Source organism: Chrysemys picta, chromosome 1, assembly GCF_011386835.1.
Source record: "Chrysemys picta bellii isolate R12L10 chromosome 1, ASM1138683v2, whole genome shotgun sequence".
In the NCBI taxonomy this organism is placed as follows: domain Eukaryota; kingdom Metazoa; phylum Chordata; order Testudines; family Emydidae; genus Chrysemys; species Chrysemys picta.
In genome coordinates this window covers 84161406-84178412 of record NC_088791.1, presented here as the reverse complement: position 1 = coordinate 84178412, position 17007 = coordinate 84161406, and the positions used below count along the sequence as shown (strand labels likewise).

Sequence of the window (17007 nt, the reverse complement as noted above, 5' to 3'; positions counted from 1 at the left end):
AGCACTGGTGGATCACAAGGGACATTTCACCAACATCAATGTGGGACGGCCGGGAAAGGTGCATGACGCTTGCATCTTCAGGAACTCTGCTCTGTTTGAACAGCTACAGGAGGGAACTTACTTCCCAGACCAGAAAATTACCATTGGGGATGTTGAAATGCCTATAGTTATCCTTGGGGACCCAGCCTACCCCTTAATGCCATGGCTCATGAAGCCATACACAGGCACCCTGGACAGTAGTAAGGAGCACTATAGGCTGAGCAAGTGCAGAATGGTGGTAGAATGTGCATTTGGACGTTTAAAAACTCGTTGGCGCAGTTTACTGACTAGGCGAATATTCCCATTGTTATTGCTGCTTGCTGTGTGCTCCACAATATCTGTGAGAGTAAGGGGGAGACGTTTATGGCGGGGTGGGCAGTTGAGGCAAATCGCTTGGCAGCCAATTACGTGCAGCCGGACACCAGGGTGACTAGAAGAGCACAGCTGGGCACCCTGCGCATCAGAGAAGCTTTGAAAACCAGTTTCATGACTGGCCGGCTACAGTGTGACAGTTCTGTTTGTTTCTCCTTGATGAAAACCTGCCCCCTTGGTTGACTCTACTTCCCTGTAAGCCAGCCGACCTCTCCCCTTCGATCACCGGTTTCAGAGGCAATAAAGGCATTATTGTTTCCATATCATGCATGCTTTATTAATTCATCACACAAATAGGGGGAAAACTCGCAAGGCAGCCCAGGAGGGGTGGGTGAGGAGGGAAGCACCAGGTCGGATGGTGAATGAGGGGAGGAGGGAAGGACAAGGCCACACTACACTTCAAAACTTATTGAATTCCAGCCTTCTGTTGCTTGGGCAATCCTCTGGGGTGGAGTGGCTGTGTGCCTATAGCCTCCTCCCCTTTCTCCCCCCGCATTCTTGGGCATCTGGGTGAGGAGGCTATGGAACTTGGGGAGGAGGGCAGGCAGTTATACAGGGGCTGAAGCGGCGGTCTGTGCTCCTGCTGCCTTTCCTGCAGCTCCACCAGATGCCTGAGCATGTCAGTTTGCTCCCCCATTAGCCTCAGCATTGCATCCTGCCTCCTCTCAGCGTGCTCCTCTCTCCTCTCATTGCGTTCATTTAACGCTTTCCTGGACTCTGCCATTGCTTGCCTCCATGCATTCTGCTGAGCTCTTTCAGTGCGGAAGGACTGCATGAGCTCTGAGAACATCTCGTCGCAAGTGCGTTTTTTTCAACATCTTATCTGCGCTAGCCTCTGGGACGGAGATGATAGGGGGAGCATAGAAACATTTGCAGCTGCGGGAGGAAAAAAAGGGAGAGTAGTATTTAAAAAGATACATTTTAGAGAACAAAGGGAAGACTATTTCACACTCAATCAAGCGATTCACATTACATAGCACATGTGCTTTTGCTACACGGTCGCATTTTGCCTCTTATATTGAGTGCCTGCTGGTTTGGTGTGAGACATCACACACGCTCGGCTGGGCAACAGAATTTGGCTTGCAGGCAGCCATGGTAAGGCAAAGGGTTTCGGCTTCTTCAACCTTCATAACATGTGGGAACAGTTTCAAACAGCAGTGATCTCCTTTTCCATACCAAGCAAAGCCCGTTGGGTTGGCCATTTAAAAGGAGGGGCTGCGGTTTTAGGGTGAATGTGCAGCACAATCCAACCCCTCCTCCCCCAATTCTACACACACACACACACACACCACCATGTGGCTAGTATCAGGGAAGATCCCGGTCAGCCATGAACGGGCCTCCCCCCACCGCATGGCTAACAGTGGGGATGATTTATTTTCAGCCAAAGGCAAACAGCCAAAGCCCGGGCCCGTTCGCTGCAAGGTTTTGTTCTGCAATGATTCCAGACTACTTGCTACTGGCTTGGCATGGTAAATTAATCATTAAACATGCTTGCTTTTAAACCCTGTATTATATTTACAAAGTTACACTCACCAAAGGTTCCTTCTCTGGCTTCATGGTCCGGGAGCCCGCCTTGGGAGGGTTGGGAGGGCATTGGCTCCAGGGTGATGAACAGCTCCTGGCTGCCGGGGAGAAGGGATTCTCCACTTGCCTGCTGTGCACTATCCTCAATCTCCTCCACCTCCTCATCTTCAAACTCCTTATCCCTGTTGCGTGAGACTCCCCTCTTGCAGGTGTCCACGGACAGTGGTGGGGTAGTGGTAGGGGCCACCCCTAGAATTGCATGCAGCTCATCATAGAACCGGCATGTATGGGGCTCTGACCCAGCGTGACCGTTTGCATCCTTTGTTTTTTGGTAGGCTTGCCTCAGCTCCTTAACTTTCACGCGGCATTGCTGTGTGTCCCTGTTGTAGCCTCTGTCCATCATGCCCTTGGAGATTTTGGCAAATATATTGGCTTTTTGTCTTTTGGATTGGAGTTCTGCCTGCACGGATTCTTCTCCCCATACAGCGATCAGATCCAGTACCTCCTGTTCGGTCCATGCTGGAGCTCTTTTGCGATTCTGGGACTCCATGGTCACCTGTGCTGATGAGCTCTGCATGGTCACCTGTGCTGATCAGCTTGCCAAGCTGGCCAAACAGGAAATGAAATTCAAAAGTTCCCAGGGCTTTTCCTGTCTACCTGGCCAGTGCATCTGAGTTGAGTGTGCTGTCCAGAGCGGTCACAGTGGAGCATTCTAGGATAGCTCCCGGAGGCCAGTACCGTCGAATTGCATCCACACTACCCCAAATTCGACCCAGCAAGGTTGATTTTAGCATTAAACCCCTCACCGGGGAGGAGTACAGAAATAGATTTTAAGAGCCCTTTAAGTCGACAAAACGGGCTTGGTCGTGTGGACGGGTGCAGGGTTAAATCGACCCAACGCTGCTAAATTTGACCTAAACTCATAGTGTAGACCAGGGCTGAGATTACTCAATGTCATATAAGTCACTGTAACTACTTGTGTGAGTAAAACTAACTCACATATTTAAGTATTTAAAGGACTTGGCCCTGAATTTGGTAAAAAAGTTGAGTAAGGCTCACATTCATCATAATAAAAGTGTTTGGATGGATTGCTTTTTTCTACAATTACCAATTCAGTGACAAGTCAGACCTTACTTGGAAGTTTTGATATCACTGGAGACAGAAATTCTCAGTATATCTGAAGAATATACATCACAGACGACAGTGCAGGGTTTTCCATACTATTAACTTTTAACTCTTTAACTCCAGCAGGGCCGCCCAGAGGGAGGGGCAAGTGGGGCAATTTGCCCCAGGCCCTGGGCCCCGCAGAGGCTCCCACGAGAATATAGTATTCTATAGTATTGCAACTTTTTTTTATGGAAGGGGCCCCCGAAATTGCTTTGCCCTAGGCCCCCTGAATCCTCTGGGTGGCCCTGAACTCCAGCAGGACTGCAGCTCTGCCCCCTGGACTGGGGACCAGTACAGAGTCACTTTGCCAGCTCTGTACTGCCTGAGGAATTCCCTTACACTGAGGATAGTCCCCAGGGAAAGCTCTGTTACCTCTAAGGCAGTGGTTCCCAAACTGGGGTTCGTGAACCCCTGGGGGTTCACGAAATGTTACAGGGGGTTCTCGGGAAAAAATTCCCTAATGGCGGACAGAGCTGTCCATAGGGACCCCATAGGGCCAGCAGCCCAGAGCCCCTGGACTTCCAAGAGCTAAGCAGATCAAAGCAAGCATATCTATCACACTGAGATTTAAACTTCAAGACTCCTTATAAGAAATGGAAAGGGAAGTGGATATTTGCTGTTTTTAAAATTAAATAGGCAGCTAGTATTGTTTTAAAAATTATTATGAAGAACAAGTTTAAGCTTTGTTGTAACGTGCGTTGTTTGCCTGGACTGCTCAAGACCTGAATGCTTGTGTAGGAGGAACTCTTCAAGTTGTCTTCTTAAATACCTTCATGCTGTTTCACATCTGATACTCCTTGATGAAACATAGGAGCTGTCATAACTATCAAGGAAAGGGTGTAACAGCTGTCCTGTGTACGGTACTATAAAATCCCTCCTGGCCAGAGACTCCAAAATCCTTTTCCCTGTAAAGGGTTAAGAAGCTCAGGTAACCTGGCTGGCATCTGACCCAAAGGACCAATAAGGACCAATAAGGCGACAAGATACTTTCAAATCTTGGGGAGGAGGGGAGGTTTTGTTTGTGCTCTTTGTTTGGGAGTTAGTTCGCTCTTGGGACTGAGAGGGACCAGACATCAATCCATCTTTCTAAACAAGTCTCTCATATTTCAAACTTGTAAGTAAAAAGCCAGGCAAGGTGTCTTAGTTTTACTTTGTTTTCTCAACTTGTAAATGTACCTTTTACTAGAGTGTTTATCTTTGTTTGCTATACTTTGAACCTGAGGCTAGAGGGAGGTCCTCTGAGCTCTTTAAGTTTGATTACCCTGTAAAGTTATTTTCCATACTGATTTTACAGAGATGATTTTTACCTTTTCTTTAATTAAAAGCCTTCTTTTTAAGAACCTGATTGATTTTTCCTTGTTTTTAGATCCAAGGGGGTTGGATCTGTATTCACCAGGAGTTGGTGGGAGGAAGGAGGGGAATGGTTAATTTCTTTTGTTTTAAGATCCAAGGGGTTTGGATCTGTATTCACCAGGGAATTGGTGAAAGGTTTCTCAAGGCTACCCAGGGAAGGGAATTAGTTTTTGGGAATGGTGGCAGCGGACCAGAGCTAAGCTGGTAGTTAAGCTTAGAAGTTTTCATGCAGGCTCCCACATTTGTACCCTAAAGTTCAAAGTGGGGATACAGCCTTGACAGGAGCCTTGTCTTATAACAGGCTTATTCAAAATGATACAAGCTACGAAAGGAAAGTGAGATCTTGGAAGAGTGTTGCCGTTTTCATAATGTAATAAAATACTGTAATGATGAATAATAATTAATAATAAATAGTGTGTAATAAGCATGTCATAAAAACAAATTTTATATTTCCAAGATCACTACTTTTATAATTTATACTCAGGTAAAGGAGAAAATCCCTGGATATATTCATTTTTAGGAGGGGGTTTGTGAGACTTAACGTTTTAGTGACAGGGGTTCACAGGTTGTTAAAGTTTGGGAACCACTGCTCTAAGGTCTCGTTCTGTTGCCAAAACAGCATAAAGGGGCCTTAGGACAATGGAGAATCAGGCTTGGTATATGTAGTGTGAGTGAAAAATATAACTATCGGATTCTTGATTTTGTATTTTGTATTTCTTGACAGTGTATCTGTAAACTTAGCATTGAAATAATATATTTTAGACATTAATTCATGCTGTAGATCCTTGTCTGAATTAGGACAGCTATTCCTATCTCTCTGAGCACATCTTGCTGAGTTTACTTTGCTTCCTGAAATGATGAAATACAAATGCAAAATACATTTGGACATTATTTTGTACATAACATTTCCCCACTCTGTTTTCATAGTACACAGTAAAAGTAAAAAAACAAACTATAAAGAAACTGGAGAAATTAGCAATGCAAGCTGAGAAAGAGGCCAGCTCTGCTGAAGCAAAGCTAGAAGACGATACAATTGCATTTGAGGAATTTCTGAAAGAAAACGACCGAAGTTCTGCAGATGCACTTAAAATGTTAGAATCGCTATTACAGTTAATGTTTGTTTTATTTTTTGATCTACCAAAAACCGTACACCTACATCTCTGTAATATTTTCATGTTACTTTTTAGTGCAGCCCAAGAAACAAAATCTAAAATGGATATGGCAGCAGATGTAAAGTCTGCTATTAATGAACTCTTCGCTATTAAAAGGTGAGACTTTTATGTTACAAACGTACTCCTCTTTTTATGGTAACAGTGGCGCAGATTCTCCTCTTCTGAAGAATACTCTGGGGGGACTTAATCTTTGAGGTTCACCCACTGCCATATTGAGCTGTTCTGTAGGTGCACAGTTTGGGCCTGTCCCCCACACCCATTGATTTCCATGAAGTGAGTTAAGTGCAGCAGACAGTTTCACAGACCTAACTGTTTTACAGCAGTACAGAATATGATACTGTATCTTCATTTTGACAGACCAAACTCCTTTAAACCGATAACCAAAGATAGTAGTAGAGACAAGTGGGGAGCAGGGCAACTGCACCATAGGCTTGCAAAGAGGCAGTAGGCAGTGTCAGGATTTGACCTGGTCAGGTTTGTGAGGAGTGATGGTGTTCTGTGCTACGCCAATGTCAGGTGCTGTTTTGCTAGATTGGATTTCTGTGTGTGTGTGTGTGTGTTGTGGGGTTTTTTTTAGTATTTTATTTGTGTGAACTGTGTATTTACTGAAGAGTGTGTGTGTGTGTGTGTGTGTGTGTGCATGCGCATATGTATAAGGATAATATTAGTGATTCTCTCAGCTTGGGACATGCACAAGTTTGAGGATGGGGACATAGTGTTGCTAGCAAAGCTGTTAATCTGGTAAAAAGGACAGTCTGCCCTGGATCTAGTTTATGAATGTTTTCCGCTTACTACGTAAACTTTAGGTTTTAGTGTGAAAATTGTCTGAAGCAAAAACTGAGAATGGGTTCATAGTTCTTTTTAATAATGGCTGGCATCCAGGTAGCTCACCAGAGTTGAGATCTGTACACAGAATAATGTATGGGGATTTAGTTACTGTTAAATAACCCATCATTAACATAATACCATTCACTTTTGTGGAGTTACAGTGGGGATGAATTTGTCCCTCAGTGCTTCATTTTAAATCAGTCAAAATATTAGTCATTTTGTATAGCTGACTGACAAAACCTGGAAGATAAAACCACATGTCAAAATACTTCAGTATAATTTAATTTTATATAGTTCTTCATTTCACATTGTAAAGCTTTTTGAGAGAACTTTACAAGAAGAGAGGCATCTGAGGATTCCACCCCAGGAAGCTGAAACTTCATGGAATGATAAAGGGGAAAGTGAGAAATCCATTTTCATGTTAAAAATGGCTCCTGTTTACCGAGTAAAGGTCCAAGTGGTCCTAGTTTGTCCTTACACTACTCACTTGGGTACAGACTACCAGGGATCTCAGTCAAGCTACTTCCACAGTGAGGTATTTTTAGCCACACCTCTCTTTGGTTGTGTGGTCCCCACGCCAGGATGAATAGCATATTACTTCCTCCCTGTAAACAGCCAGCGGTAACACCATGCATGCATAACAAAAATTTAAAAATGCAGCCAGGAAATCTCATTCATTGATGTGGACAAATTTACGTTTCTGATGTGAGGGGAAAGAGGAAAAATGTTTGTATTGTACCCAGTACAGTGGGTCCCTGAACTGTAGATGCTACTGTAATACAAATATAATGACAATCACAAAGTTCTGGTAATCTCAGCTATACTAGAGTTTCTCCAGGATGATTGGTTGGAGTTGTACAACTAAGCACCATAGAAACATGAGTACTGGCCATGGTGGCATTCTGTAGGGAGGCACATTGGCTTCTCCATTTAGGTATTATCAGATGCCAAGATTAATCAGAATGACAGGTTAGACAAGCCAAGGGCTGGCCTTTCTAGTCACCATTACCACAGAAAAGCAGATTTTTGAATTGGTTCCTCTGTATGAAAACCACACTGCTGTTGTTGAGGAAAAGGATATTCTTATACAGTGGTGGGTGACCTGTGGTCCATCAGGGTAATCCACTGGCGGGCCGCAAGACTGTTTGTTTACGCTGACCGTACGCAGGCATGGCCGCCCGCAGCTCCCAGTGGCTGTGATTTGCCCTTTCTGGCAAATGAGAGTTGGGGGAAGTGGCATGGGCTGCAGGGATGTGCTGGCCATCGCTTCCCGCAGCTCCCATTGGCCGGGAACGGTCAACCGTGGCCACTGGGAGCTGCAGGCGGCCATGCCTGCGTACGGTCAGCATAAACAAACAGTCTTGCAGCCCACCATCAGATTACCCTGATGGTCTGGTGCGGCCCACAGGTTGCTCACCACTGTTCTTATAGCTCCAGAAATCTTTCTGGTCAAAATAAATTTCTCTTTCCACAATTCCTTGGTCATAGTTCTTCTATCGTTTTGCTCTAATATTTAGCACTCCTTTGGAAAGTTGTGCCATATAATATATGGAGATATACCTATCTCATAGAACTGGAAGGGACCCCAAAAGGTCATCAAGTCCAGCCCCCGCCTTCACTAGCAGGACCAAGTACTGATTTTGCCCCAGATCCCTAAGTGGGTTTAGTAGGCCAATGCTCAAACCACTGAGCTATCCCTCCCCCCTTCTAGTGCTCTAAAGATATATCTCAAGCATATATAGAGTACACATGCCACTTGTACCCTGTTCATCTCATTCTATCCAAAATGCCAAGGCCTTCAGACAGCGCCTGATTAAGGCATAAACTAACTAAGCTACATCTTAGGGCCTCGCAAGGTGAGAGGCCTCTAAAAAAGAAAAAACTGATTCCATTTCAAATTTTATCAAAATTGGTTGATAAATAAAGGAGATATGGGAAAAGAAGATTCTCTCTAAATATAGACATTTTCATTCAAATATGACAAAATATACACATCTGACTACACAAATACCCTTACCCTATCCTACCCTTACCCTTCACTAATTGTTCATTTGACAGGCAGGAAGCCAGGGCTGAGAAAAAATGAAAATTGCACTTGTAAAATTAGTATTTCTACAAATAAGTCTGCTATCAGCCTCCTAAGGCAGGGTTTTCTTGGTCAGCTGCTACTGGTAAAATTCTGACCGTGCCTTCATAACTTTTAAAAATAAATAAATAATCGAACTGCCGATAACATCAGGAAAAATGTGAGGTCAGAGATGGCAGTGTCATGAAGAGCAATCCTGCCAAGCTCATACTCATATGGGACTCATCCTAGCAGTGACATCATATATAGCGTCTCCCTTGCCTGGTAATAGCCGGAAGGCTGCCATCTTTTGTTTATGGTACAGCACGCTCGGTCTTGTAGTGCCTTCCCTCCTGTTTTTTCAATCTTCCCTCATAGGTCATGTTTTCTAGACCTTTAATCATTTTTGTCGCTTTCTCTGGACTCTCTCCAATTTGTCGACATCCTTCCTGAAATGTGGTGCCTAGAACTGGACACAATACTTCAGTTGAGGCCTAATCAGCGCAGAGTAGAGCGGAAGAATTACTTCTCATGTCTTGCTTACAACATTCCTGCTAATACATCCAAGAAGGATGTTTGCTTTTTTTGCAACAGTGTTACACTGTTGACTCATATTTAGCTTGTGGTCCACTATGACCCCCAGATCGCTTTCCGCAGTACTCCTTCCTAGGCAGTCATTTCCCAAGTCCCAAGCTGGCAGGGCAATCAGGGGCAGAAGTAGTCTTGGCACATCAGTTGGCAGCCCCAAGGGGGTTTCTGTGATCCAACCCATCACAGTCCTATCCTCCAAAGCACTTGCAACCCCTCCCAGCTTGGTATCGTCCGCAAACTTTAGAAGTACTCTGTATGCCATTATCTAAATCATTGATGAAGATATTGAATAGAACCGGACCCAGAGCTGTTCCCTGTGGTACTCCACTTGTTATGCCCTTCCAGCATGACTCTGAGCCACTGATAACTACTCTCTAGGAACGGTTTTCCAACCAGTTTTGCACCCATCTTATAGTAGCTCCATCTAGGTTGCATTTCACTGGTTTGTTTATGATAAGCTCAGGCAAGACAGTATCAAAAGCTTTACTAAAGTCAAGATATACCACATCTACCGCTTTCTCCCATCCACAAAGTTTGTTATCCTGTCAAAGAAAGCTATCAGGTTGGTTTGATACGATTTGTTTTTGACAAATCCATGCTGACTGTTACTTATCATCTTATTATCTTCTAGATGTTTGCAAATTGATTGCTTAATTATTTACTCCATTATCTTTCCAGGTACAGAAGTTAAACTGATTGGTCTGTAATTCCCCGAGTTGTCCTTATTTCCCTTTTTATAGATTGGCACTATATTTGCCCTTTTCCAGCCTTCTGGAATCTCTCCTGTCTTCCATGACTTTTCAAATATATTCGCTTAATGGCTCAGATATCTCCTCAGTCAGTTCCCTGAGTATTCTAGGATGCATTTCATCAGGCCCTAGTGATTTGAAGACATCTAATTTGTCCAAGTAATTTTTAACTTGTTCATTCCCTATTTTAGCCTCTTCTGATCCTACCTCATTTTCATTGGCATTCACTACGTTAGATGTCCAATCACCACCAACTTTCTTGATGAAAACCAAAACAAATAAGTCATTAAGCACCTCTACCATTTCCACATTTTCTGATATTATTTCCCCGCCCTCATTGAGTAACAGGCCTATCCTGTCCTTGGTCTTCCTCTTGCTTCTAATGTATTTGTAGAATGTTTTCTTGTTACCCTTTATGTCTCTAGCTAGTTTGATTTCGTTTTGTGCCTGGGCCTTTCTAATTTTGTCCCTACATACTTGTGTAATTTGTTTATATTCATCCTTTGTAATTTGACCTTGTTTCCACTTTTTGTAGGACTCTTTTTTGATTTTTAGATGATTGAAGATCTGGGTACGCCAGGGAGACTTCTTGCTATACTTCCTATCTTTTTTAAACAGTGGTATAGTTTGCTCTTGTGCCCTTAATAATGTCTCTTTAAAAAGCTGCCAACTGTTTTCTATTGTTTTTCCCCTTAGACTTGCTTCCCATGGGATCTTACCTACCAACTCCCTGAGTGTGCTAACATCTGCCTTCTTGAAATCCATTGTCTTTATTTTGCTGTTCTCCCTCCGACCATTCCTTAAAATCATGAACTCTATCATTTTATGATCACTTTCACCCAAGCTGCCTTCCACTTTCAAATTCTCAACCAGTTCTTCCTTATTTGTCAATATCAAATCTAGAATAGCCTCTCCCCTAATAGCTCTCTCCACCTTCTGAAATAAAAAATTGTCTCCAATACATTCCAAAAACTTATTGGATAAACTGTGCCCTGCTCTGTTATTTTCCCAACAGATGTCTAGGTAGTTGAAGTCCCCCATCACCACCAAGTCCTGTGCTTTGGATGATTTTGTTAGTTGTTTAAAAAAAAAGCCTCATCCACCTCTTCTTCCTGGTTAGGTGGTCTGTAGTAGATCCCTACCATGACATCACCTTTGTTTTTTACCCTTTTATAATTTTATTGGGGTTAATCAGTATATCAGGATGTTCTCTAAATACTAATAAATCAGTTGCTGGAGTGTTTCTTTTGCTCTGGAAGAACCTTTCTAATGGCTTGGTGGCCTGACCTGAAGGGTGGTGCTTAGTCCTGCAGTATCCAGCAACAACACTGGACCACTCCAAATTCCTTGGAGTGGGGGGACATTAACCCATTAGGGATAAATGGGGAGAGAGATGGCTAGCAGAAAGAAAATGATCAGGTAAGAAATTTCTCATTCACTTTCCTGAGAGATCAGCAGAAAGAACTCGTGTTTAGTGTTTCATTGAAAGGCTGTCAACAGTTCAACACACCTTTTTAGCTCTGCACCATAGTATCTATAATAAGTATGAGCCCATATGCTGAGGAGGAACTTTGAAGTCACCTCCTGGCCCAGATGTGAGAGGGTTTCTCAGTAACCGACATTTTGAAAAATGCCAGTGTAATATGTGACTAAGATAATGTCATTTTAAGTTGATATAATTTAAACTTTACATTTTTTTTTGTATATCTGCTTGTATACTAACTGTATACTCTAATGTATTTTTGTAGTGAAATTGCAAATGCCGAATTCCTTCTCATGGAGAGTTTATATTATGAAGATTTTTTGATGAAACTTTCTCCTAAAGAATGGCAAGAAGAACAGAGAACAAAAAAGTTGAAAGCAAGAATAGACAAACAGAGAGAAAGAGAGATCATGCAAAGAGAAATGATTACATGTGCTTTCACTCCACACCAAGAAAAAGAAAGTGCACGCAAAGAGAAGATAAGTTCTTCAATTCCACGCCAACCACGCCACGGTTCTATTTTTTTAAAGCAAAGTATGTGTCTGAAAATATAAAGCACAATCTATATAAATGTGGTTAAGGCTGAAAATTTAAACACACACACGTCAGGACTTTCAAAAATGAAGTGATCAGATGCTGATTCCATTTCAGCATTGCCAACTCTCGTAATTTTACCACAAGTTTCCACAGATTGTATGAGTGCTCGGCTTTCAGTTTTTAAAAAAGTAAGTTTCTAGCCCTCATGGTTACAGAGAAAAGCTTGAAAAAAAATGAAGCAAGTGCACCTTAAAGACTCAGAAACCAGAAGACAAATAACAAGAACCCCAAATTTATTACCTCTTTTAAAAAAAAGTAATGATTTTTAAGCTAGTCTCATGATTTTGGGGTCTTGACTCATGATTTTTTGAACATGTAGGGCTGACAATTCAGGGTAAATAGTGTGGCTGACATAAGCCCCAATTAGTGAGTTGTGTCTTTTGAAGCCTGATGTTTAGGCTAGCTTTCTAAAGTGAATGTTTATTTTTTTCTAGATGCCTCACTTAGGCCTTGTTTACATTAAAATTTTAATTAAAGATGTATTTTTAAATTGATTTAGTTAAAGCAGTGCAAACCTCTGTGTGAATACTCAAATTAATTTAAACCTGTCTTGCATTGATTTAGCTTAATCTGTTAAGGAATCTTCTAAATCAGGTTTAAATCAGTATAAGAAGTGTCTACACAGGGGTTTGCACCAGTTAAGCTAAATCAAATTAAAAACTGATTTTAGCTTAAGTAGTGCAAGTTCTTGTGCAACCAAGACCTTACTGTTAAAGGCCATTTCCCGTATTACTATTTGTTTTTCCCTGTAGCAGTTGGAAGAGCTTTCTTGCTTAAGCTGTACCTCAGATAAAAAGTTCCTTTACGTTATTCTTTATTTAGATCCCATTATATTCTCCACTTGCTTTCACAGTAAATCAGAGCAGTAACTTTGTTGTTACTGTCAGTCAAGCCACATTTCTTTTAGTAAAGCTCTTCAGTTATAGTTCTGTTTATATCTTTAGATAGAATCTATACAGCAAGTACAGACAGGCGCTTCAGTTCCTTTGAGAAAAGTGCTGGACACAATAGGAAAGCATCAATTCTAAGTGAGAGTTGTCACCTGAAAACAGCGGTGCATGATAACAAAGGTATGAGGTCTATGCAGTAGGGTGGGGAAGGTATTCCTGTTCACTGATGGTAAAATTCACACAGTCATGGAGGGTTCATACAAGGTCCTCCCCTTAGTAGGGTTGTGTCTGTGAGGAGCAGGGGCAGAGGGTGCATAGATGAAGCAGCCGGAGATGTGAGTGCACACTACAAAATTAAGTCAACCTAAGTTAAATTGACGTACAGCGATCGCAGTACTTACTGTGGTGCTTCCTGTCCACACTATGCCCCCTCTGTCAGTGGTGTGTGTCTTCACCAGAAATACTTCCACCAACTTAACGGTGTGGGGCACTGACAGCTGGAGTCCCCACCCCTGCCCTGGGGCGGGGGACTCCAGCTATGAGCCTCATGTGGGGCTGACAGCTCAGACTGTCAGCCCCAGGGAGGGTGGGGGTGTCTCCAGCTTTGAGCCCTGCATGGGGTTGACAGCCAAAAACAGGCAAAGTAACACATTGTCTACACAGACACTCTATCACCCTGACTACCTCCACCTAAGGACTACATTGCTTGCAAAGGTGGAGTTATGAGGTCAGTGTAGCGGGCGATTTACATCGGTGGGAGCAATGTCTACCTTACGTCTTATGACTGCTTTATGTCGACCTAACTCTATAGTGTAGACCAGGCCTCAGTTTCAAATAGCCTGACACAAAAGAGCCTATTGGGGCAAGGCAGGTAAAGGACCACTAGATCGGTGCTTATGCTGATCCAGTCTCACTGCACCCTTTCATAGGAGTTAGAAGGGGCTGTAGTCACTGTTCAGGGCCACAGGCTGGAAGAGTGGCCATAGAAATTATACACTGTACCTCTGTTGCCTGGCTGCAGGTTTGGGTATGGATTCCATCCTTTCCCTTCCTGCTGCTGTTGCGGAATTCCCAACACAAAGCCTGACTGTTTAGACCAAATGCGGCCACCAGGGGCTTTTCATGCGGCCACAACAGCCTCCTGGGCGGTGGCGGGGAGGAGGAAAACATTGGCGCCTCCCACTCCCTCCTTGTTGCTCCTCATTGCACCGCCCTGCACCGCCTCTGGAGAGAGGTGGGGCACAATGCTGCAGGAACAAGGTGAGTTCTTGACCCACATTGTGGGGAGGGGGTTTGGGCGGCAGGCTCCAGCGCCAGGACGTCAGGAACCTGGCTATGCGGCCCCAGCCTCCGAACGCGGGGCAGCAGTTACTGACACACGCACACTCCGGCTCTGGCCTCCAGCTGCAGGGCTTTAGACTCTGACGCCTGGTTCCAGCTGCGCAGCAGTGGGCTCTGATCCTGGCTCCAGCCATACAGTTCCTGTCCCTGGCTCCAGGTCCTGGCCGCGGGTACTGAGCCCCGGCCCTGGCCGCAGGGCAGCAGACATCAGGCTCTAGCCACGTGATAGTGGGGCTCATCACCAATCCCCATTGCCCCTGGCCCCCGCTGCCTCCCATGGCCCTGTATCCAACCCAGCACCCTGCTGCCTTCCTGGCTTCGCATCCATCCCCTCCATTGCCCCAGGCCCCCACTGCCTCTCCTGGCCCCACATCCATCCCACCATCACCTCTGGCCCCTGCTGCCTCCCCTTCGCGCCCCCCCCCCCCCAATCCAGAGCTTAATGGGTCCTGGGGCTTGCTGAGAAAGGTGATATTAACAAACATGCAAGTGTCACTTTTCACAGCAGACTTACTAGCTATCTGTGAAAAGTGATACTTGTATGTTTGTTAATATCACTTATCACTTTTCATAGCCTCCCAGGTAGCTTAAGTGTGCTGTGATATTAACAAATATACAAATACCACTTTTCACAGCAAGCCCCAGGACCCATTAAGCCCTGGATGGGGGGGCGGAGTGGGGCAGCATTATTTTATTGAGTCTGCCAAAAAAAACTACGAATATAAATTACAATGACTTGGATGTGAATTTATGCATTTTTAATTGTTTTTCCTAACGTTAATTAAGTATTTTAGGAAAAATTGTCAGTACAGCCAGAGTTGGTGGCTCTGGTATGAGGCCACCAAAAAATTAGTTGTGAGAACCCCTGGCTTAGACTTTGGGAGGAGCAGGCAGGATGAATTTCACCATGAAAGAGCTGCAGAGAAAATATTGATCAATGCTGTAGTTTAAGTTCACTCGTTTAGTCATCTACCTGAGTGAAGGAAGTATGCATTCACTCCTAGGCTACTCTGACTTACTTATGTCTATGCCATCCAGAACATACAACCTCCACCACAGCCTTCCATCCTTGATAGACTCTTGCTGCAATCTTAGCTTCTTCCCATGTCAATCCGATAGCTTTCAATTCTGCTTCTGTTGTGCAGTTCCATGTTATCTTGGTCTATTTCATCACCTCTTGCCCTAGGGATGGGTGGGAGGTTTCTTGTCCAACACCTATCTTGGATATGTTGTTCAGGTCATTCCTCCATTTATGTCCTAACCATCTCCACTTTCGTTCTGTAATTTCCTGTCCTATCAGTTTCTGTTTTGATCTCCTCCAGAGCTCTTTGTTTGTGGATTTGCAACTGTTTATGAAAACATGGGAGTTTAGATGATAAGGTCTTCACAAGTCTGCAAGTTTCGGTGCCAGATAGTAAGACCGACTAAGTAGTGGTATTAATTTGGAGTTTTGTTTGGAAGTCAAGATTTCTGCCCTCCAGATTGGTTTTATCATTATGAAGGCATGTCTGGCTTTCGCCGTTCTGGCTGTAATGTCTTTGTCTGTTCAACCTGTTGCACTTATAGTGCTGCCAAGTTATATGACATATCCGACCTCTTCTGTGTTGGTCGCAGAAAGTGTTATTGGTGTTTTTTGTTGTGTGCTGATTCCCTTGGAACACGGATGCCACTACTACAGTACTTCAGGAGTTGGCTAGTTGAAGCTGCATTGTCAAGAATCTGGTAAAATTGAGTAAATGTTTTACTTGCATGAAAGGATGATTAATAGTTATTTGTGCTTCTTGTTTCCATCATTAGCTCTCTGCTGGCATGGTCAATTTCCAATCTGAGAAGTTGAATTGGGCATGTAAACTCATGATTTTACCAAGAAAACCGAAGTAGTTTAAGCTGCCAGTACTTTAGAGCATGCATGGACCTGGCTAAGCACTGACTTATGGCAGCCCTTAAGACCTCTGACTTGAAAATGAGGGCAGCAGAAACTAGAATTGATGTTTTAAATGGCCACATCTATAAGTCTAGGTACTGTTATTCCTGCAAGTAGGGAAGAAACTTGAGGAAATGTCCTATAGTGGAAGGGATTTCTTTTTGTGGTGGGGGTGGAAGGAAGAGAGGGGCAAGTTTACCTTAAATTGATCAGACTGGGGAAACTAGAAGTCAGGTTGCCTCTGATGTACCCCAAAATAGAGGATTGGTATCTCCTCTTTGCAATTATGGTATAAGAAACACAGGATTATGATTGTATTCCCAATTCCTATTCCTCAAATGAACCCCTAAGGAATTAAGATACTATTTTCACAAAATCATAGATTATAAAGCCAGAAGGGACAATTGTGGTCCTCTAATTTGGCTGCCTATATATAGGACTTCCCTGAATTAATTTCTGTTTGAATGAGAGCATATCTTCTGGAAAAACATCCAATCTTGATTTTAAAATGTTCCATGTTGGAGAATCCATCGCAAGTCTTGGTAAGTTGTTTTGATGGTGAATTACCCTCACAGTTAAAAATTTGTGCTTCATTCTGAGTTTGTGTTTAGTTTCAGCTTCCAGCCATTGGATCTTGTTATACTTTGTCCCTTAGATTGAAGAGCCCTCTGTTATCAAATTTCTGTTCCCTATGTAGGTTCTTACTGTCACAGTTAAGGCCAACTGCACCTGTATTTCAGTAGTTCAGCAAGGGAATCCACTCTTGGCTTTCAGCACCCCAGCTGTTGCCTCTCTTGGGTGGAGACACCAGCCTCTCTTCCTTCTGCCCAGGGCATTCCCAGGCTGGACAGTTCCCTGCCTCCACTGTGTCATTCCCAGCACAGACAGATTCCCTAGGACACTTATAGACTC

General features: G+C 43.6%; 1 protein-coding gene across 1 annotated transcript in view; it reads left to right on the top strand.

The window, feature by feature from the left end:
* The window catches only part of CCDC38 (coiled-coil domain containing 38), a 57001-nt gene that overhangs the window by 10707 nt on the left and 29287 nt on the right, over nucleotides 1–17007 (top strand). The window contains exons 6-9 of the mRNA XM_065560646.1: nucleotides 5383–5546; nucleotides 5643–5723; nucleotides 11609–11877; nucleotides 12885–13010. Of these exons, the coding sequence (XP_065416718.1) occupies nucleotides 5383–5546; nucleotides 5643–5723; nucleotides 11609–11877; nucleotides 12885–13010 (640 nt within the window). The remainder of the gene's footprint in view (nucleotides 1–5382; nucleotides 5547–5642; nucleotides 5724–11608; nucleotides 11878–12884; nucleotides 13011–17007) is intronic.